Here is a 23,287-nt window from a genome sequence, read left to right as displayed (position 1 = left end):
AAAAAGTGTAAGCAGCGGCCGGGCGCAGTGGCTCACGCCTGTAATCCTAGCACTGTGGGAGGCCGAGGCGGGTGGATTGTTTGAGCTTAGGAGTTCGAGACCAGCTTGAGCAAGAGCGAGACCCTGTCTCTAACTAAAAATAGAAAGAAATTATACAGACAGCTAAAAAAACATATATATATAGAAAAAAATTAGCCGGGCATGGTGGCGCATGCCTGTAGTCCCAGCTACTGGGGAGGCTGAGGCAGTAGGATCGCTTGAGCCCAGGAGTTTGAGGTTGCTGTGAGCTAGGCTGACGCCACGGCACTCACTCTAGCCTGGGCAACAGAGTGAGACTCTGTCTCAAAAAAAAAAAAAAAAGGTGCATGCAGCTTACAGGTAAAACTGGATTGTTTTGTCATGCAAATTCCTGAGAGTGACAGAAATATAGTACCTCCTGTGCAGCTGATTTGGGGCAGTATGACTCAACTCTAGCAAGGAATGACATGGGCTATGACATGTCTTAAGAACCAGGGTGCCTCCCCCTTATCTCTCCTCCTCTCCCACGACTACAGATTGACATGGACAGAACGTAAGACGCAAGCAACCTGGATGCCCCAGACACCACAGGGAGGCGAGCTGTCTTGGAGTTACCAAGCTCAGTTTGGATTTTGCAGGATTGAGAAACAAACCTTTCTTTTTGGGGTTGATTTGTTACCATAGTTTCCATAGTTTATTCTATCTTATTTATTACGCCATTCCACTTAAATGGGGAAAAAAACCCACAAAGATTTCATATTTCTTGGAAAAAACGATGAAACAACAACAAAAACCCCTAGCCTTTCATGATACAGTCTGGACTAGGCACCTGGGAAAGTTACATGAAGAGAATTTGGATGCTCAGCTTTCTATAAATTTTAGTAAATGGTATTTACAAAAATTTATTAAACAACCTATGTATGATCATTTCTATCAGAAAAGGCTAAAAGACACACAGAATAGCAATTTTACCCTATTATATTTCTTGTAGAGACCAGGCTCAGGCTAAATTTTGTGGTAATAGCAAATTACTACAGCTATCAATGTTTCCATCGTGATTTTATCCAACTCTATGACCCAGGGAAGGTCCTAGTGCCAAGGTAGTTGGTGTGTGAAACAGAGGAAAAAGAGCTCTCTGAAATGTTTATATTACAAATTCAAAATGAGTCACTTTGTTGCCACTCCGATCTGTCTTGCAGTGCCAGCCCACTCCATAAATGGAGGAATGCTATTCCTTCTAATGTAGCAGTGGGACTCTCCTAGGGTGATTCTGCATATTTTCCAGATTTTGGTTTCTGAATATGGCTTATTCCAGAGATATGGGGAGGAGTTAAATTTATATAATTAATTTTCCTATGGAGCATGAAACTTGGGTTAAGCAATTTCCATGATCATTATTAGTAGAATGAACATCTTCCACACCCGCAACTGGAAAGTCTATTACTTTTTCTAAGTTTTCTTCACAAATAAGCCAAGTTACTATTAATATTAAAGGTTACTATTTTACTGTATAATTTTTAAAAATCTGCAAAGTATAAAAGAAATACCTTAAATGGCACTTTAAGCATATATTCCCTTAAAGTTTATTTCAATCTCAAAGAAACTACAAAGCACATATATTTTTGGTCAAGTGTAAGGATAAGTATGTTTGAATACTAAAATGCTATTGATACCAGACAAAAGTAAAAAAAACCCTGTCCATGTTGTTTAAGTATAAACCTTCTCATCATACCAACTTGGTTTACTATATGGCTAATTCTGCGTCTAGAATAATGCATGATCTCATAATGCCCTGGTCATTCTTCCAAGCTCAATTTTAAAAAACCTTTTACTAAAAAGCTATGCATGTATATAATCTATGCCTCTGGGAATGAAGCTCACAGGAATTAAACTTATAAAAATATTCCTACAGAAGTTAAAATTCATTGTCAAAGTGAAACATTAATAAATTTTCTGTTACATTAGTCCAGAAACTACCATGGTGTTATTTATACAGTGCCGTGAACATAAACAATCTAGAGATCCAAATAGCATCCCTAAAGTCAAGAAAAATGGGCAGAGATCTGGAAACAGAGACCAGTTAGGTCTTCAGTCCACAACAACCATGTGCCTCCTGGCTGGATGTGCAAACTCCCACAATAGCTGCACACACTGTCGGGGGAAAAGGAGGCATTCAGGGAGCCTGCTTATGTCAGGCAGGGCTCACACTGAGCACTTCCACTGGGAAGCAGAGGCCAGTGGATCGCTCGAGGTCAGGAGTTCGAGACCAACCTCAACAAGAGCGAGACCCTGTCTCTACTAAAAAAATAGAAAGAAATTATCTGGCCAACTAAAAATATATATAGAAAAAATTAGCTGGGCATGGTGGCACATGCCTGTAGTCCCAGCTACTCGGGAGGCTGAGGCAGGAGGATCACTTAAGCCCAGGAGTCTGAAGTTGCTGTGAGCTAGGCTGACGCCACGGCACTCACTTTAGCCCAGACAACAGAGCGAGACTCTGTCTCAAAAAAAAAAAAAAAAAAAAAGAAAAGAAAAGAAAATAATATGGTGAAGCAGTGATCTAGGTCTATATTACTTATTCAACCTCATGTTAGATTTCGATGTCTGCTTCATACCTCACCAAAATTTTAAACAAAACTGGGCATTTTCATTTAATTCAGGACTTTATTATATTTTTTATTTCAGCTTATTATGGGGGTACAAAAGTTCAGGTTATATATATTGCCCATGTCCCGTCCATCCCCCTGAATCAGACAGAGCCTCAAGCGTGTCCATTCCCCAGACAGTGCACCTGGCACTGACCATGTAGTCATACCTCCATCCCCTCCCCTCCCCCCCCACCTCCCCCGAGTCAGTACCTTCAAACATGACCATTCCCCAGACGGTGCGCAACGCACTCATCATGTAGGCATACACCCATCCCCTCCCCCCACCCCCCACCTCAGTCTAATATCCAGTTGGTATCATTCCCCAATGTGCATTTAGGTGATGATCAGGGAAACCAATTTTCTGGTGAGTACATGTGATGCTTGTTTTTCCATTCTTTGGATACTTCACTTAATATAATGGGTTCTAACTCTCTCCAGGAGAACCAAAGAGATGTCGTATCACCGTTATTTCTTATAGCTGAGTAATACTCCATGGTATACATATACCACAGTTTACTAATCCATTTGTGAATTGATGGGCACTTGGGTTGTTGCCACATCTTTGCAACTGTGAATTGTGCTACTATAAACATTCGGGTGCAGGTGTCTTTGTTGTAGAATGACTTTTGTTCTTCTGGGTAGATGCCCAATAATGGGATTGCTGGATCGAATGGTAGGTCTACTTGAATCTGTTTAAGGTATCTCCATATTGCTTTCCATAGGGGTTGCACTAGTTTACAGTCCCACCAGCAGTGTATGAATGTTCCTGTCTCTCCGCATCCACGCCAACATGTATTGTTTTGGGACTTTTTGATAAAGGCCAGTCTCACTGGGGTTAAGTGGTATCTCATTGTGGTTTTGATTTGCATTTCCCTGATGATTAGAGATGTTGAACATTTTTTCATACGTTTGTTAGCCATTTTTGTATCTTCTTTTGAAAAATTTCTATTCATGTCCTTTGCCCAGTTTTTGATAGGGTTGTTCGATTTTTTTCTTACTGATTTTCCTGAGTTCTAAATATATTCTTGTTATCAGTCCTTTATCTGATATGTAGTATGCGAAAATTTTTTCCCATTCTGTAGGTTGTCTATTTACTCTCATGACTGTTTCTTTGGCTGTGCAGAAGCTTTTTAATTTGATCAGGTCCCATTTATTTATTTTTGTTGTTGCTGTGATTGCCTTAGGGGTCTTCTTCATAAATTCTTTGCCTAGGCCACTGTCTGTAAGAGTCTTTCCTATATTTTCTTCTAGAATTCTAATAGTTTCCCACCTAAGGTTTAAGTCTGTTGACTTTACATAAAGTTACTTTATAAACATAGTACTTTATGATTCATAAAGATGAAAACTCCAGTAACAAAACCTAAAAGTTGTGGGTAGCACCAAAAGCACTCAATCAGTGCTAACATTTCATTATCATGTCAGTATTTTTTATGTAATTTCTTTCTTTCTTTTTTTTTTTAGGCAGAGTCTTGCTCTGTCACCCTGGCTAGAGTGCAGTAGCATCATCATAGCTCACTGCAACCTCAAACTCCTGGGGCTCAAGCCTCCCAAGTAGCTGGGACTACAGGCATGCGCCACCCAGCTAATTTTTTCTATTTTTAGTAGAGACGGGGTCTCACTCTTGCTCAGGGTGGTCTCAAACTGACCTCAAGCCATCCTCCTGTCTTGGTCTCCCAGAGTGCTAGGATAACAGATGTGAGCCACCGTGCCTGGCCGGATTTCTATCTTAATCTACAGAGGAAAATGTATACCCCTTAAGCCACTCCTGATAGCACTAAGTGTTACTTACCCAGGATTAGCCTTGATAATGGTTATTAGATTTAACTTAACAGCTTGAAAACATTTTATTATTGTCTTGAAGTATACTTAAAGAATTTATTCAGCTGATTTTTAAGTAAAAGAGCTAAGTTAGTTAATATCCTAAATCTTGAAAGCTCCTTTTGAATATAATTTTCATAGTCTTTACATTTTAAGTCATTGTTTATTACTGTTTTGGCTACATTCTCTACAATTTCAGCAGCATCTTAAAGAGACAATGTGTCTATGTACAATGAAAAAACAAAATGGCTTGGAACATCAGAAATAAGAGTTTAACTGTACAATATTAAGGAGAATCTGTGGTAAGTATAGCCTCCATTTTCTGCAACATGGACAACTTACATGTAAGTATCAACATTATGAATGTGACAATAAAGAAAGAAATTCTTACAGGAGTAAAATACAGCATCCTGAAAAATATTGGTTTCTACCATACAGGGCAGTTTAGAAAATGTTTCACATTTTAACAAATCTGTACAAACCACAAGAAACTTGTTTATGGGACCATCATCCCACCTTGCTGATAAGAACCTTCTAGAAATGTACAATAACCATGAACAATTTATAAATCTAGTATCTATGTGCTCCACAGCCCTAAGAACCCAGGAAACTGATTTAAAGAACTCAGTATGTCCACTTTGGACCCTTTTTACATGCCTTGATTGTTAATGAATGCCTGCTTTAGTATCTCTCTATAATCTACAGTCAACTTGCACCTTTCAAGGTCATTTGATTTTTTAGCAAAGAAGCAACATCATTTAGCAGCAATTAAAGCGCCTTCAAGAAGACTTAAAAAAAATACAATATCCAATTAGAAAAGCCATATTTTTAAACATTTGTACAAGAATAAGCTGCTGAAACTTAGTAAATGAAATATATGACATCTGTACAACAATTTACAATAGCGCTAGAAGGGAATTTATCATTATCCTGCATAGAACTGGTCTGCATTTGGTTATATCCTGTCACTTGTTTTGATGAACAAGGCCTGGTAACAAAAGAAAAATATCTGTTAATGATTCTAACGTATTGAAAACATTGGCGATATTACAATTTAGTGAATTCAACCGATTTCAAAACAAGCAGCCCATTTTGTTAAAGGTGTAAAGTATCTAGAAATAATAGCTCTCCCTTTAATATAACCAGTGAGAAAAACGGACATGTGATTTCGAGGTACAACTTGGTAAAAGCCAGAATAGGCAAATGACAAAGCCTAACTTTGTCCAAAGATTCTAACTCTCACATTCTATTACTATAAAACACAACTGTCACTGTCATTCAGTTCTTACTTTGGTTTCAGCAGATTAACTGCCAAATGCTGAAGAATGTATCCAGGCACTGTAGTTCTTGTGTTAGAAATATGTCTCATATTTTTTCCATGTGTTTTTAAATAATGAAAAACTACCCTTCATGTTAGAACTCTCTAGTAACAACCAAATGTATTTAAGTATTATAAACGTTATGTACAGTGTTCCCCCAAATAAACAAAAAGATTTTTTCTTCCATCTTAACATGGTATTCCTGTTTTGTGCAACAGGCAGTCATCCTTCACTGCTCAAGGTTATAGTCAGAAGTGTACATTTATTCATTGTCCATGATCCACTCTCATACAAATGACACTATGAAGAACTACAGTTCACAAACAGTTCTTAACCATGTCCTGTGTAAAAAAAGAAAACAAAAAACACTCAAATGCTCTCAAACTCAAATGTGCATCTGGAAGCAATTCAAAGATATTATGCCAATCTTGGAGGCAAGTCAGTAAGTAATTATGCTTGAAGAAGGGGGTGTAGGGGATGCTGTCAGCCCAGCCAGGTGTAAGTTCCCTGAAGAATTTGATCTTCTCATGTGTGGGAGAAGGTATGGGTCATTTGCCAGTTGGTGCACATCAAACCGATCTTCTTTTCGGTATGCCAAACAGCGTCTTATAAAAGCCTTAAAAAAAAATGAAAGACAATGAACACTATCTAGGTGATGGACACACTTACAACCCTGACTTAACATAATAAAATCGATATATGTAACCAAAAACATTTGTATCCCCATAATATTTCGAAATTAAAAAAAAAAAGGAAGAAAGAAAAAGCAATTAAAATAATCTTTTTCTCTTCTAAATATCAACTGAATCTTATAGAAGGATGGACACATTTAAGACAGTAAGTAGATATCATCTGATTGAAGTTCAAACTTTAAAAAAATAAATTTTCTCTGGCAATAAAATTTTCACTTCAAATTCTGCTCTCTTCTATTCTCTCTCTGGCCTCTAGTGGTTTACTATATAGTCTAAATTACTATTGCTACTATTTGAACTTACTGCTAGACAGTTGTATTTGTTACAAAATTCTGAAAACTTCTTTTTCTAGCATTTTTCTTCTGCTAAACAATGCTCCCATCCCCAACCCATTTTGTTATCATTCCAGTTTGGCCAAAGGGTAAGATGCCACTTTATGCTCTGTAGGAAAAATATTATGGCTAAAAGACTTTCATTACAGCAAGAGAACACTGAAGTGACACTTCCATTAGGGTTGTTGTTTCCTAGGTTAATCCTGTACATCATTCATTACACTTTTGAAAAAGCTAAATAACACAACATAACCACTTTTTTTCTCAAACTAGTTTTACATAGCCTTTCCTTGAGAACAGCCTTTTACAAAAAGTCTTTACTGAGGTATAACACATTTTCAGAAAAGCTCACAAATCATAAGTGCACATCACAAAGTAAATATATCTATGTACCTGGGCAAACAGATCGAGAAAAAGAACCCCCTAAGCCTCCTCATGCCCTCTTCCAGGCACTGGCTGTCCCCAGATGAACCTGGGCACCCTCTATCCTGACTTCTAACACCATAGTTGAGTTTTGCTTATTCTGAATTTTATGTTCATAAAGTTATAGATAGAGTATATGCTCCTTTGCCTGGCTTCTTTTGCTCAATATTTTATTTGTGAGGTTCATCCATTTTTTTGCAACAGATATTCTCAAGGGATAACTGATAATTGTCTCCCTTTCTTATTGCTGACACTAGAAGTAACATTAACTTGTCTTGAAATTCCTGACACATAAATTCATAAATTAAAACATTTGCAGGAAAAAAAACTACAACTAAGTTACATACTGTTAAATAGAAGTTTAATCATGTTAAAAAGTAACTATTTTGCACCTTCTATGCTTTGACTTCATTAGAAGAAATTTCTTCTCTAAAAACATCCAGCTATTCTTATCTTTTTACCACAGTCAGCTTACTATTTATCCAGAGTATATCTGATCCCTTAGAGGTCTTATCTTTTTTAGTCTTTAATAAAAAACCAAGCCAAAACAAAAAAACTCTCAGTTCAAGAGCAGCCTGAGCAAGAACTAGACCCCCTCTCTACAAAAAAATAGAAAAATTAGCCAGACGTTGTGCTGTGCACTTGTAGTCCCAGCTATTCAGGAGACCGAGGCAGGTGGACTGCTTGAGCCCAGGAGTTTGAGTTTGCAATGAGATGTGATCACACCACTGCTCTCTAGCCAGGTTGACAGAGCAAGACTGTCTCAAAAAAACAAAACAAAATAACTCTCAGAGACTTTAAAAATAGAAGAACTGATATGTTCAAGTCAGAGTTTGAGGGAAAGAGAGGTTAAGAGGTCTGCAACAAGTAAAAGTACTTAAGATGCCCACACTGGATCAGGGAAAGTACCCGGCAATGGTGTATTCTGTAAGGAGAAGAGATTAAAACAAATAAGCAAACATGTGGAACCCTCATACCCCTAACCCTTCCTGAATACCTCATATATCAAAAAAAGTGATTGTGGCACCTATAAAGCGCCTGAGGATGGAACTAGAGACGGTTAAATGGGACTCCCCTTTGGCATACTCCACTTACTCCTGGCCATTTTTGTCAGTATTAAAAATAAATGGGCAGGGCTTGGCAGCTCACACCTGTAATCTTAGCACTCTGGGAGGCCGAGGTGGGAGGATCGCTTGAGCTCAGGAGTTCGAGACCAGCCTGAGCAAGAGCGAGACCCCATCTCTACTAAAAATAGAAAAATTAGCCAGGAGTCGTAGTGTGCGCCAGTAGTCCCAGTTACTTGGGAGGCTGAGGCAGGAGGATTGCTTGAGCCCAGGAGTTTGAGGTTGCTGTGAGCAAGGCTGACGCCATTGGCACTCTAGCCCAGGTGACAGAGTGAAAGAGACCATGTCTCCAAAAAATGGATCTTGTTCTTATTAAATCCATTTAGTTTCTGTCCTCACTTGTAGACAGAAAGAAAACAACAAAAGATTTAAATGCTAGCACTGCTAAGATCTTTTTAAAGGAGTCATATTCACCATATGAAAATAATTCATTATGCTTTAAAATAAGAATATTACGTTTATCTTTTTAATTGTCAAAATCTTCTATCATTCAAATTACTTGCAAGAAAACAATAAAGATGCAAGGGACAAAAGGGAATGTTAGACAGTTCTAGTAAACATTCTTAGGAGATTAACTACACAAAACCCAGCACATTTTCAATTATGAGGGCTACTGTGATTTCAAACATCTAGCAGTACTTATCTAAACTATGTAATACTAGTAGAATACAGGAACTATATAGTGACTGTTATGACTTATTCTTATGGCCTGGATTATTTGCATCAGGAAAAACAGGAGCTTCATAGGTTTGGTCTTATGAATTTCACAAGGTTTAAAAAAGAGAAGACTCCAACAGGGAGTCACAGAGAAAGGAGCTTTGAGACATAGGAGAAATAAAAATACATATATGAAAAGCTAATAGAATAAAGTGGGAAGATACATAATAAGCACCACAAAAGTTTTGCTCTAATTAGAAATTTCCTGTAACTTTATTATATAAACATATGGATTAGAATTGGATTATTGGATGTATGTGGATTATATTGCATTAGCTCTCAAGAGCTAGTGCAAAGCAGCACAGAGGTCAAGGATGCGGACTTTGGAGTCTGGCAGGAATGGATACTTGTGAGCTACAGCTCTGTTACTACTAGCTGGTATGATTCTAAACAAGGTACTTTTGCTGTGACTTGGCTGGTTTCCTACTTTATAAAATTTAAGTAACAAAAGTACCCACACCTGATAAGGCTGTTAGAAGATAATGTATATAAAAGTGCTAAATAAACAGTTAAGTAGTTTTTATTATTACTTTCATTATTTCTTAAATACTTAAATATCTCAGTATTAACATAAGGTGATATAAAACATAAAGGTAATGATGGGCTCAGATCTTGCAATTTTCCCTAATTTTCAAAGCAAGCTGATGAGCATAATTAATCAACAACCGCCATATTTGGGTGTTTAAAAGATGAAAACTCTCGCAATCAGAGGCTGATGCAGCTCCTTTTTCCAGAACAAATCACCAGGCCCTGCAAGACAGATCCCTTGCAGTGCTGATTCCTGTGACTTTACTTACCGGTATTCACTGTGCTATAAGTACAACTGATGAAAGAAAAGTTACTTCACAAAACTTATTTACATAAATTTAATACCTTGGCTTCACTGCTTACAACTGGTTTTACAGGGAACTGGACTTCTGTGGCTTTTAATATTGTATTTTCTTGAAGAATGTCTTGTTGGGATTGATTGTGACCAAATGGCTAAAAAATAAAAAGTTGAAAAATTTATCTCACAAAATATTTAAAAAGACAGCATCAATAAATCCCCTAAACCCAAAATACAAATCATTTATGTTCTAAACTCTTGTCCTCAATTATTTGGAAGCTGAGATGCATTCTCATAGAAAGAAGATTATAACTGATAGCAGGCCGAGAAAACCCATCTAATGAATCTTCAACATAGATTTAAACACTGTAAGAAGCAAAGAAAATAATGCTGTTGCAGTATAAGTAATTAAGATAAAATAAAAAACATAAAAAAAGTAAAACTTTATTCTAAATGTACAAAAAATGAAGTCTGACTAGAGAAGAGATGAAGAAACAATGAGACTGTGAAAATTCCAAAGAATAAAATATTTGTGTATGACACATTATCTTAAGGAGCTCTGGATTTGGAGTTAGGAGATGTGGCTTTGGTCTAAATCTGCTGTGAATTCCCAGACAAGTCCCTTAATCTCTATTGAATAGGATATCCTTTCCCCAGTGTATATTTTTGTCTGCTTTGTTGAAGATCAGTTGGTTATATCTATATGATTTTATTTCTTATTCTGTTCTATTGAGCTATGGGTCTACTTTATACCAGTACCATGCTGTTTTGGTAACTACAGTCTTGTAGTATAATTTGAACTTAGGTGATGCAATACCTCCAGATTTGGGGTTTTTTGTGTCTTAGGATTGCTTCGGCTATTTGGGCTTTTAAAAAAAATTCCATGTGAAATTTAGGACTATTTTTTCTAATTCTGTGAAAAATGATGTTGGTATTTTGATGAGAATTGCACTGAATCTGTATGTCACTTTGGGCAGCATGGACATTTTAACAATACTGACTGTTCCAATCCATGAGCAGGGGCTGTTTTTCCATTTGTTTGTAGTGAACAGCATTATTTCTTTCATCAGTGTTTTGTATTTCTCCTTGTAGAGATCTTTTACCGTCCTTGGTTAAGTATATTCATTCCTAGGCTGTTTTTTTCTTTTCTTTTCTTTTTTTGCAGCTATTGTAAATGGTATTGAGTTCTTGATTTGACTTTCAGCTTCAGTGGGTTTTATTAGTAGACAGAAAATTCTACTATTTTGTGTATGTTTATTTTGTATTCTGAGACTTTACTCGATTTATCAATTCTAGGAGTCTTTTAAATGAGTCTTTACAATTTTCTAACTATAAGATCATATCATTGGCAAACAGGGACAATTTGACCTCCTCTTTTACAATTTGGATGCCCTTTATTTCCCTTGCCTGATTGCTATAGCTAGGACTTCCAGTACTACATTGAATAGAAGTGGTGACGGTGGACTCCTTGTCTTTGTCTTGTTCCAGTTCTTAGGAGGAATGCTTTCAACTCTACCCCACTAAGGATGATGTTGGCTGTGGGGCTGTCATATATGGCTTCTATTATTTTGAGGTATGTTCCTTCTATGCCAAGTTTTTATCATGAACAGGTGCTGGATTTTACCAAATGCTTTTTCTGCATCTATTGAGATGATCATATGGTTTTTAATTGTTAATATGGTGAATCACTTTTACTGATTTGCATATGATGAACCATCCTGACATCTATATTCATGAGGGATATTGGTCTGTAGTTTTATTTTTGTTGTGTCCTTTCTTGGCTTTGGTATCAGGGTGGTACTGGCTTCACTGAATTAGTTCACTACTTGATGTTATGGAACAGTTTCAGTAGGACAGGTACCAGTTCTTTGTAGGTCTGGTAGAATTTGGTTGTGAATCCATCTGGTTCTGGGCTTTTTCTGGTTGGAAGATTTTTATTACTAATTCTATCTCACTGTTCATTATCGGTCTGTTTTGGATTTCTATTTCTTCCTGATTCAAGCTTGGGAGGTTGTGTGTTTCCAAAAATTTACCCATTTTCCCTAGATTTTCTAGTTTGTGTGTATGGAAGTATTCACAGTAGTCTTGGATGATCTTTCATATTTCTGTGGTATCAACTGTAATGTTTGCTTTCTCATTTCTAATTGAGTTTATCTGATTCCTCTCACTTATTTCCTTGGTTAATCTACCTAGTGCTCTATCGATTTTATTTTTTCAAAGAACCAACTTTTTACTTTGTTGATCCTTTGTATTGTCTTTTTGGTTTCAGTTTTGTTTAGTTCTGCTCTGTTCTTTTGTTATTTCTTATCTTCTGCTAGCTTTGGGTTTGGTTTGATCTTGTTTTGCTAGTTCCTTGAGATGTGACATTAGGTTGTTAATTTGTGACCTTGCTGTCTTTTTGATGTAGGTAGGCATTTAGTGCTATGAACTTCCCTCTTAGCACTGCTTTTGCTGTATCCCATAGATTTTGGTAGCTTGTGTCATCATTGTCATTCAATTCAAAACATTTTTTTTATTTCCATCTTGATTTTGTTGTTGGCCCAAAGATTGTTCAGCAGCAGGTTTGTTTAACTTCCATGTATTGTATAGTTTTGAGAGTTCCTCTTGGAATTATCTCTACTGTGGTCTGAGAAGATACACAGTATGATTTTATTTTTTAAAAATTTGGCCAGGCGTGGTGGCTCACACCTGTAATCCTAGCACTCTGGGAGGCTGAGGCAAGTGGATCATTTGAGCTCAGGAGTTCAAGACCAGCCTGAGCAAGAGCAAGACCCCATCTCTACTAAAAATAGAAAGAAATTAGCTGGACAACAAAAAATGTTAGTATGTTAACAGATAGTTACTAATTTTCCTATTTAAAAAAAAGGAGAGAGAGACAGCAAAGCAGGCCAAATAAACTAGTGTTTATTTGGTGGTTATTATAATTCTGATCCATGGAAATTTTAGGAAAAAATAGAAAGGCAGCCTAGCATTCCTTAGAAGGATTGAAATTTACTTCAAATTAGTAAAATTGTGCATTTAAGAGGGGAAAATTCAACTTAATTGATTTCTATACATTCGAAGTTAGTGTAACTTACCTTTCTTCCATAAAGACACTGAAAGAAGATTACTCCAACTGACCACACATCAACTTTGTTGGAAATCTTTGGTGGTTCTTTTCCAACTACAAAACACTCAGGAGGTAAATACCTATAGTTTTGAGAGGGGGAGGGGAAATGGAAAGGTTACTACTGACAATATGTAACTTAAAACCCTCTAAATGTAAAATCTTAGAACACTCATTTCATATATATGTAAACTTTAGGACTTTCATCAATTAAAACCATCAATTAAATTTCTGAAGCATTTATATTCTTTTATCATTTAACTTGAGCCAAAATGTACAACCTTATGATAAAATATATCTATAAATATATATCTACAGAAACAAAAAATTACCATTAGAGATTACAATGGTCTAATATGAATAAGTAGCTAATAAGGTATAAGAATTCCTCTCCCATCCCCCTTAACCACTGTTCAAAAGGTAGGCATTTCTTTCTAAAATATACATCTGATCATGTAGTTCTTTTGTTTAAATAACCTAAATAGCACTTACTACCAACAAGACCTCGCACCTCCTGTTTGTAACACAAGACCCATCCTAATCTAGCAACCACATAAATTTCCAAAATCTGCACTATTTCTCTCATTCCAATCTCCCAAATCAGAAGGTCAACACCAATTCACTTGTTTTCCCACATTGCTCTCCTTTTTCCTCTGTGCTTTTGAATATGACAATCTCCAATGGCTTTCCTAATCACCCCAATTCTGTTGGTGAGCACCTTTTCTTCTTCATGACCCACTTGTCCTCCATTAGCCATGCTTCTCATGTTACCACAGGATAGTGTGGTGCCTCTATAATGGCATTAAACTATAATCACAGTAGACTGGGAGCAGCTATTCACTGTGCAGTTTCAAGCACTAGGACTACCTGAAATACACTGAGTATTCAACATTACTATTTTTAAAATTTATAAGTGCTATTTTTAAGTTTATAATTTTTTGATAAAGGATAAAAATAAATTTGTCATCTCAGGTTATAAATAAAATGATCCATCCCAAATGCAAACATCTCATACCTCAAAAATTAAAATAAAGAGGGCAGGGCGCAGTAGTCATGCCTGTAATCCTAGCACTCTGGGAGCCTGAGTCGGGAGAATAACTTGAGGTCAGAAGTTCGAGAACAGCCTGAACAAGAGTGAGACCCCGTCTCTACTAAAAATAGAAAAAATTAGCCAGGTGTGGTGGTGTATGCCTGTAGTCCCAGCTACTCGGAAGGCTGAGGCAGAAGGATTGCTTGAACCCAGAAGTTTGAGGTTGCTGTGAGGTAGGCTGATGCCACGGCACTCTACCCAGGTGACAGAGCAAGACTATCTCAAAATAAAAAATTTTAAATAAACAAAAAATCCTGGAAAAGAATAATGCAGCTAAATGGGAATCTACTCTTTTTCTAAAAATTCAGTTTTGTACTATTTTGAAATCACTGAGATTTTAGCAGGATGTTGACAAAACTCTTAAAAAATACACATGAAATTTCCTTGAAGTAAAACCATTAAAGATGACCAATAACTCATTTGTGATATAAACCCTTTATTACTCCCCAAATCAGCTAAAAAGCTAGATTTGCTTTTATCACTAAAAGTGTCTATTTTGTGTAGGTGTAGGTGAATGTCTGCAAAAGTGAAACCAGAGTAGCTCTTAAACACCATGCTATACTGTCTCTCTAGGCAGAAGGGTATAAGCAAGGAGAGCAACTGTAGGAATAGATACATCAAAGTCATTTGGGAAAAAATGTCCACCGGGATTTAGTGAATGACTGCATTTAGACTGGGATGGGGGAAGACAAAACTGATTTTCTCCTAAGTGATATTGATAAATATTGTAAGTTTCTAGGGATGAAAGGTAATTTATAAAAGCAATATATATGTGTATTCTAAAAGCATGAATACGACCGTCCCAGTATACCAAATAGAGTTGACCCTTGAACAATGTGGGGATTAGGGAACAGAACCCCTGCACAGTTGAAAATCATCATGTAACTTTTGACTCCCTCCAAAACTTAACTAGTAATAGCCTACTGTTGACTGGAAGCCTTACTGATAACATGAATGGTCTATTAACACATTTTGTACATTATATGTATTACATAATGTATTCTTACAATAAAGGTAGCTAAAAAAACTATTAAGAAAATCATACAGAAAATATATTTACTATTCCTCAAGTGGAAGTGGATCATCATAAAGGTCTTCATCCTCATCATCTTCACATTGAGTAGGCAGAGGAGAAAAAGAGGAAGGGTTGGTCTTGCTGTCTCAGGGATGGCAGAGGCAGAAGAGATGCAAGGAGAGATAAGAGAGGCAGGCACACTTGGTGTACCTTTACAGAAATAGGTCATCATTTCTGTCTGGCTTTTTTGCTTTTTCATTTTTCTAAAGATGTTTCTATATGATACCAACCCTTCTTCCACCATGTGCTTTAGTTTCAGAGCTTGTGCCATAGAAAAATCTAAATCATAAAAGAGGTCAAAAGCAGTCTTGAATAATCAGAACCCTTCTGCCTGGTTGTCTATTGTCAATTTTTTTCTGGCACTGCTTCTTCTACGATGTCTTCCTCATTGTATGGCACTAGTTCCAAAGCACTCATCTACGTCAAGTCATCTTCTGTTAATTCCTCTGGTGCGGTGTCTATTAGCTCTTGAATTTCTTGAAGATCCAAATCTTGAAATCCTTCCCTCTCCCCACCCCCCACCTTTTTTGCCATATCCACAATCTCTTTCATAATTTCCTTGATTGGCACTGTCATAAATCCTATGAAGTCATGCACAACATCTGGCAGGAACTTACTGTTTCAGGCTTAATGGCTTTTTCTATAACATTAATGGCACCTTCAATGGTGTGATATTTCCAGACTTTCATGACGTTCTCTCTACTGGGGTTCTCTTCCATAACGTTGACAATCTTTTCCATATAGTATGGCATGTGTAATGAGCCTTAAAGGTCCCCATGCTCCCCTGATCTAGAAGGTGATTTAGAGATGTTATGTTTGGGGGCAAGCAGACTACTTTGACACCTTCAGTGTTGAACTCACGGGGGTTCCAGGCGGCTAGGAGCATTGTCTAAAATCACAAGAACTTTAAAAGGCAGTCCCTCACTGGTTTTTCTGACTTCAGGGACAAAGCATTATTGGAACCAATCCACAAAAAGGGTTCTTGTCGTCCAAGCCTCCTTCCTGTACAAACAATTTTTCTCTTTTCCCTTTGAGGCTTGAAGGTTAGCAGCTTTATAGATGACGGCAGTCCTAATTATAAACCCGGCTGCATTTGCACAAAACAGTTGAGTTAGCCTATTCCTTCATGTCTTAAATCCTCAAGCTTGTTCCTCTTCCTTACTAATAAATGTCCTTTGTGGCATTTTATTTTTCCTCAGCTTAGGGTCCTTTTGTCTGTGTTAAAAAACTGTTCAGGCAGAAAGACTTGCTTCTCAATGTTTTTATTAATGGCATCTGAGAACTCTTCTGCTGCCTCTTGATCAGCAGAAGCTGCTTCTACTGTCATCTTGACATTTTTAAGCCTTTTAAGCCAAACCTCTTTCTAAAATTATCAAACCATCCTTTGCTGGCATTAAATTCTCCAGCTGTAGATCCTTCACCTTCCTTTTGTCATATAATGACTTCACTTTTTCTCAAATGACATTATAGTCTATAGTATACCTTTCTTATAGCAATCTTGCACCCACATAATAGCTGTATTTTCAATACAAGATAAAAGGGTATTTCACAAGAATTACAAGGATTCCACACCTGCTGGTGTAGCTAGTGACAGCTTCACAAATTTCCCTTTCTTTTTTCATAGTGGTCCTTCTGCTGGATTTACTCATCTTGAAATGGTGGGCAACCACAACCGTAGACCTCAATATACAGTACAAGGCAAGCAAGTCAACTTTTTCTTTCCTTTTTTTTTTTTTGAGATGGGGTCTTGTTCTGTTGCCCAGGCTAGAGTGCAGTGGCATGATGATAGCTCACTGCAACCTCAAACTCCGGGCTCAAGCAATCCTCCTGCTTCAGCCTCCTGAGTAGCTGGGACTACAGGCGTGCACCACCATGCCCACCTGTTTTTTTCTATTTTTAGTAGAGATGGAGTCTCTCTCTTGCTCAGATTGGGCTCAAACTCCTGACCTCAAGTGATCCTCCCGCCTCAGCCTCCTTGAATGGTAGGATTACCGGCGTGAGACACCTTGCCCAGCCTTTTTCTTGTAATGTCATGACTTTTCTCTGCTTCTTGGGAGCACTTCCAGCATCACTAGTGTTATTCAAGGTTTATAGTATTGCACTAACCATGATGGAAAATATGCGAGAACCACAAAAGATCACTTTTTACTGCAATATGCAATTTACTGGAGAGAGGAACTGCTCACCCAGAGGTGATTACCATCACATGGCATTTTAGGGTTAGGGTTAGGGTTACGTTGCAACATGTGAGCTCACCACAATAGCAACAGTAGGTGGCTATGAAATTATTACAGTAGTACAATATGTACTAAAGTTAATTTTATGCGGTTATGATTTAATCATGCATCTTTAGGTTTGTTTACATTTCTCTTGACTACAAATGGCACTGTGTATGGTCTCTGTGTGTGTATACATCTTAATAAAATTTTAACTTTTTATAATAGGTTGATATATATTTTATGGTAGTAAATAATAAAACAGACTACTACCTACATATATTTTATCCATTAATGACATATCTTTTTCTTAATTTTTTCAATATTTCTAGGCTATGTAGTTCATCTGCAAGTTTTTTCAAATTGTCACAAGTCTCCAAAAAATATTCCAATGTACTTACTGAAAAAAATCTAAATATAAGTGAACCACACAGTTCACCAGTGTTGTTCAAGGGTCAACTGTACATAGATAGCTAAGCAACTAATATGACTAGTAGAAACTAACTGGTTTTTGGAACACTGTTTCTATGGGAAATACATTCCATATTGCTACATAACAATGCCATGACTTTCTTCTTCTTGCACAGCCCCTAAAACATACGTTTCCCATCTCTTGCCTACCTATAAGAGGGAAATTTCCTTGTGCTACCTTATACTAGGTGAAGCCAGAGTAAGGGAAACAAATAATAAGAATGCCCTGCTGTGGAGGAATGATGTCTTATTTAGAACCTGGCTTTTAAGTTGTCTTCCACGGAGTCCTGGGTTCCACCAAGCAGCTTTGTTTTTGTTGGTTTCATTATTATTTTACCCATATTCCTTAGAAATGCCATAAGCAGAATTTGAAACTTTAAAATGGTTTTAAAACAATACATAAACGTGACTAATAATCCCTGTTCGTGAATGGTAAAATCTATACAGACCAGTGGCATCTTGTGGAACTGGTTATTATGTACCCAGGCTAACTGTGTGAAGACTATTCTGGAAACCCTAAAGTCACATTTATGTTTGTAGTCACAATCCTGTTCAATGAAGTTGAGTACAATTATCTTTCTTCTCATTAAACTAATTTATTCTGAGAACTAAGTTTGTTTTGAAATTTTATAGTGTATGTTTCTCACTTTGGGAATTTGACAATAAGTTTGAAAATTCACAATGAAGTAGTTTTTGTCAACACCTAGGTACTCTGAAGGATGGCATTCATTGAGATTTACATCTATGAATCTATGATTCCATCTAGATTTATATCTATATGTATAAAGTCTTTAAAAGGGATTTTTGAAAGTCAAGTCCAAAGACCAAGAATATGCCAAATTCATCTCCCATCCACAATCAATAAAACATTCATCTCCCACAAAAACTGCAACCATAAAACCTCTAGAGAGAAGGCTTTGTTCTTTTGAGACAGGGTCTTGCTGTCTCCCAGGCTGGAGTGCAGTGGCACAATCATAGCTCAGTGCAACCTTCATAGCTCACTGCAATCTCTAACTCCCCGGCTCAAGCAATCTCCTATCTCAGCCTCCAGAGTAGCTAGGACTAAAGGTGTATGTCACCACACGCAGCTAATTTTTTCTCTTATTTTGTGTAGAGATAGGGTCTCACTATATTGTCCAGGCTGGTCTCAAACTCTTGGCCTCAAGCGATCCTCCTGCCTTGGCCTCCTGAAGTGCTGAGAATACAGATGTTACCCACTATGCCTGGCCCCAGAGAGGGCTTGATGTTTACAGTTTTTGTTTTTAATAGTTAAGAAATTATATTTACATAAATATTTATGTTCATGATAAGCATCACCCTAAAATTCATAAATTCTTCACATTAGGAGTTTGTGGCTCGTAGACACTGAAGTCACTTGCTAATACCAAGTCATTCTCTCTCCAGTATGCTGATATTTGCAGTTAAGAACAGATGAGAAAAGAGGATTGACCACAATAATCTCCCTCTCAACTCAGAGGCTTAATAATCAGTACCTTCACCACTCAAAGGCTACATGAAAATAAAAACTAAGTTCTCATAAAAACACTAGGCATTAATCTAGATAATTTTGCTACTTTAAATAATACATTTACCAGTAAGTGCCTGCCCCTTGGGAAGTTAGATCCATTCCATCTACACCATAACTATCATCATCCATTATCTTGGACAGACCGAAATCAGTGATTTTGATTTCTCCACATGCTGTTCCATCTACCAGAAGGATATTTCCTAAGAATAAGATATAAGATTCTTTTAATGATGTGTATATGAAAACATTATCTTTACTGCTTTAACTTTTGGGAAGTAAACATATTTAAAATGTGGTGAGATATAATAAAAACACTTTTAATTTTACTAGTATTCTACTGAAGTTTTGGAAACTAAACCAAAAAGCATGTTTTCAGATAACTTAATGAATATGACTTCTACAAACTATACTTTTTTGAGCTTAAAAAAATTATCAGACACACTTCATTAATTACCTGGCTTAAGATCATAATGTATAATAGGGGGTTTGATCTCATTGAGATATCTTAGTGCATTTACAATCTGCATTACAATAGACCTAGCTTCTTTCTCTGACATTAATTTGTGTTGCTTAAGATAGAAATCCAAGTCATTGCCTTCACAGTATTCCAACACTGTGCAAAACCTGCAACGGAGAAGAGAAAAAAATTAGATATAAATATTATCCGATAATTCAGAATCACAATGGGGAGATGGAGAGTTTTATATCATCATCACAGGATAGGCAAAGCAAAATCAAATAAATCTTTTCTTAAAAACTAAATCCTTATATTCACTTACGTATCTGTATCCAAGGAGAAATAATCATAGAGTTTAACTATTCTGGGGTGATCCAGTTCTTTGTGTATTCTGTACTCTCTGCAGGCATGTCTATGGGGAGAGAGTATATTAATTCTCCAAGACCATTTAAAAATTTTTCAATTTGTAAAAATCATAAAGTATTAATATTTACTTGTGGTAGTTTTCTTTTTTCTCATCTCTCCAACTTTTATTAAGCTGATGTATCTTCACAGCAGCATATCTTTGCTCATAAAGGTCAAAAGCCTAGGATTCGAGGCAAGAAAAAGTTATAACCAAAGACCAAGTGAATAGCTGAAGAGATTTTTTTTTTTAATTTTGGTGATAATTTTTACAATAACATCCAATTAGTATAAACACTACAGTCTTTAGTGATCATCTCTGCTAAGACTATATATAGTTCAATGACACCTTTATTATCAGAAACCAAATACAAATTCCATGGTGATAAATCAACAAAAACCTTAATGTGAATTTTCACATTCAAGTTTTATAAATGCCAATATATTGAATCAAAATAAAACAATAACACTATTATTTGTTTTTAATACGGACCTGATTCTCTATACTGGCAGTAGCAGTAAACGGCCAGGAAAACAGATGGCTGTATTGCCTTTTTTATGGGTTGGAAAAAACAAACCTTCTTAATCTATCTTTTCCTAGCAACCCCCTCGATTCTTTTTCACTTTTTTGGAAATTAACAAATTCCTAATAATTTTCCAACTGTTGAGAAAAATTCTACACTGTTATTATGAAACTGTCTGAACACATACAAAAATAAAATGAGATCTTGTTTCAAAAACTTTCCAGTTTCAAAATGTATCAATATTTTGCCATTCTTATTTTATCTATTTCCTACTACCCCTGATTTTACTTCTCCCATGGAGTGTTTTTAAAACAAATTCCAGACAATACATCATTTTGCCTGTAAATTTTTCAGTATGTATCTCTAAGAGATAAGGCTTTTAAATAAAATAACCATTTATCATTATCACACCTAATGATATCAATAGCAACTCCTTAATCTCATCTAATACCTGTCTTCAATTTTCCCTGGTTGTCTCAAAAAAAAAAAAGGATTTATAATTGATTTATTCAAATTACCAGCCTATTTCTTAAATTAAAAATACAGAATGATCAGTAGTTTAAGGCTTCACATGACTTATAAATGTTTTTTAAAAACACTGAATGCCGGCCAGGCGCGGTGGCTCACGCCTGTAATCCTAGCACTCTGGGAGGCTGAGACAGGCGGATCGCTAGAGCTCAGGAGTTCGAGACCAGCCTGAGCAAGAGTGAGACCCCGTCTCTACTAAAAATAGAAAGAAATTATCTGGCCAACTAAAAATATATATAGAAAAAATTAGCCGGGCATGGTGGCACATGCCTATAGTCCCAGCTACTCAGGAGGCTGAGGCAGTAGGATCGCTTAAGCCCAGGAGTTTGAGGTTGCTGTGAGCTAGGCTGATGCCACGGCACTCACTCTAGCCCGGGCAACAGAGCGAGACTCTGTCTCAAAAAAACAAAACAAAACAAAACAAAACACTGAATGCCATTAAAGAGATTTAATACTGTAGGTTCCACTGTAATTTATACACATAAGCGCCCCTTTCAAAAACCACTTAAAAGCTTATATATTTATTAGAAAGAAATTCCCCAGTCCCCATTCCCTGCCATCAATTTAACCTAAAAATAAGCAGTAGAGGAAACACAGTACAGTTAAGTGGCTACTTTTTGTTACAAAATTATAAAGTATAAGATCAGACATAATATAGGATGCAGTAGTTAAGAATATTCTCTTTGGAGTCAGATGAACTTTTCAGCTGAGTGACTCTATTTACTCAACACTAATACTCAATCTTATTTAAAAAGTTAGAGTTGCCGAGAGGATTAAATGGGGTAAAACACATGAACGTGCTTAGAATAATACATGGTTCATAATAAATATCCAATGAACATTAGCTAATTTCATTATTATCATTGAGGGTTAAGTTTAACTAAAAAGAATAAAAATAAGAGTAGTTTATATAAGGGAAAACCAAAAAAACTTAAAAAGAATAAAATTCTTTATAATTCTTATTATGACTAAATCATAATAAAGGATAATCAAAGAAAAATTACAAGTATACTACTAATAAAAAGTTAATATCAGTATATATTGATTATAATAATACATAACACTTCTTCCCAAGATTAGGTGAGTTCGGGTAACACCTTTCAATAAGGCTAATATGGTAATCACTCATCAACTGATTCAAAATCTTCTATCTTGGTATAAGATAAAAGTCTTTATTTCTTGACTTATTACCTGCTTTTTTGGTTTCCCAATGGACCTGGCAACCATGAAAGTGTTTTAATGGGGTTAGAAAGAGATGTTGCTGGTATTTAGGTCAGTATAGAAAGTTCAAGTCACTGGACCCCAATCTACATTTTCTAATTTATCTTTAAGACTTTTCTACAAAAGTCCCATATATGGGGCTAAAAACAGTTGAAATACTACTGGGCAGTGGCAGAGGGCTGTCACAAAAGCTCAAGATAGGTTCATAATAAGCTGGGCAACTTTCAGGCTGTGCTAATGCCAACTGTATTTTTGATGACTTTTTAGATCCAAGTTAGTTATTTTTAGATTCAAATTGAACTGTTATGATCATCTTTTCTATCTTGTGGCCTGGATAAGCCTACTTCAACCATTCAGTGCTTGAAGATGAACGACCATTAGAATCAGAGAAATAGGAACTGGAAGAAAGCTCAAAGATCACTCTTAATGACTGAGGAAGGTGAGGCCCCTTGTTAACTTTGTCCAAGTTAACAAAACAGCAAACAATATTAATAGTTCATGGCTAAATGGAGATCAGAATTGAAGTTCTCTGAATCTAAATCCCATAATTTTCCCTCGAGTCAGAACTAGAACCCAGGTTGCCTTCGGTAAACCAGAAAGGCATAGTTCTTGCCTCACTGAACAAGGAGGATTTCTAATAATAGTAATAACCCCATTAGCTTGTATTTATTAAATACCAATGTTCTACATGATTCATATGTCATAACTCAGTTTACCACTGCAACAACCCTATAATGAAAGTATTATTATTA

General features: G+C 36.4%; 1 protein-coding gene across 3 annotated transcripts in view; it reads right to left on the bottom strand.

Annotated features, from left to right (window-relative positions):
- Positions 1–4,521: 4,521 nt before the first annotated feature.
- TLK1 (tousled like kinase 1) overlaps positions 4,522–23,287 on the bottom strand; it is a 141,009-nt gene continuing 122,243 nt past the window's right edge. For all 3 annotated transcript variants that reach the window (XM_045558713.1, XM_045558715.1, XM_045558714.1), the window contains 7 exons: positions 20,355–20,446; positions 20,183–20,272; positions 19,858–20,027; positions 19,468–19,603; positions 12,995–13,106; positions 9,965–10,072; positions 4,522–6,419 (listed from right to left, as the gene is read on the bottom strand). In XM_045558713.1, the coding sequence (XP_045414669.1) occupies positions 6,243–6,419; positions 9,965–10,072; positions 12,995–13,106; positions 19,468–19,603; positions 19,858–20,027; positions 20,183–20,272; positions 20,355–20,446 (885 nt within the window). In that variant the 3' untranslated portion in view covers positions 4,522–6,242. The remainder of the gene's footprint in view (positions 6,420–9,964; positions 10,073–12,994; positions 13,107–19,467; positions 19,604–19,857; positions 20,028–20,182; positions 20,273–20,354; positions 20,447–23,287) is intronic.

The sequence above is a fragment of the Lemur catta genome, chromosome 8, assembly GCF_020740605.2.
Source record: "Lemur catta isolate mLemCat1 chromosome 8, mLemCat1.pri, whole genome shotgun sequence".
Taxonomy (NCBI): Eukaryota; Metazoa; Chordata; class Mammalia; order Primates; family Lemuridae; genus Lemur; species Lemur catta.
Note: the sequence above shows the minus strand (reverse complement) of the source record. Positions and strands in the feature narration are given on the sequence as shown.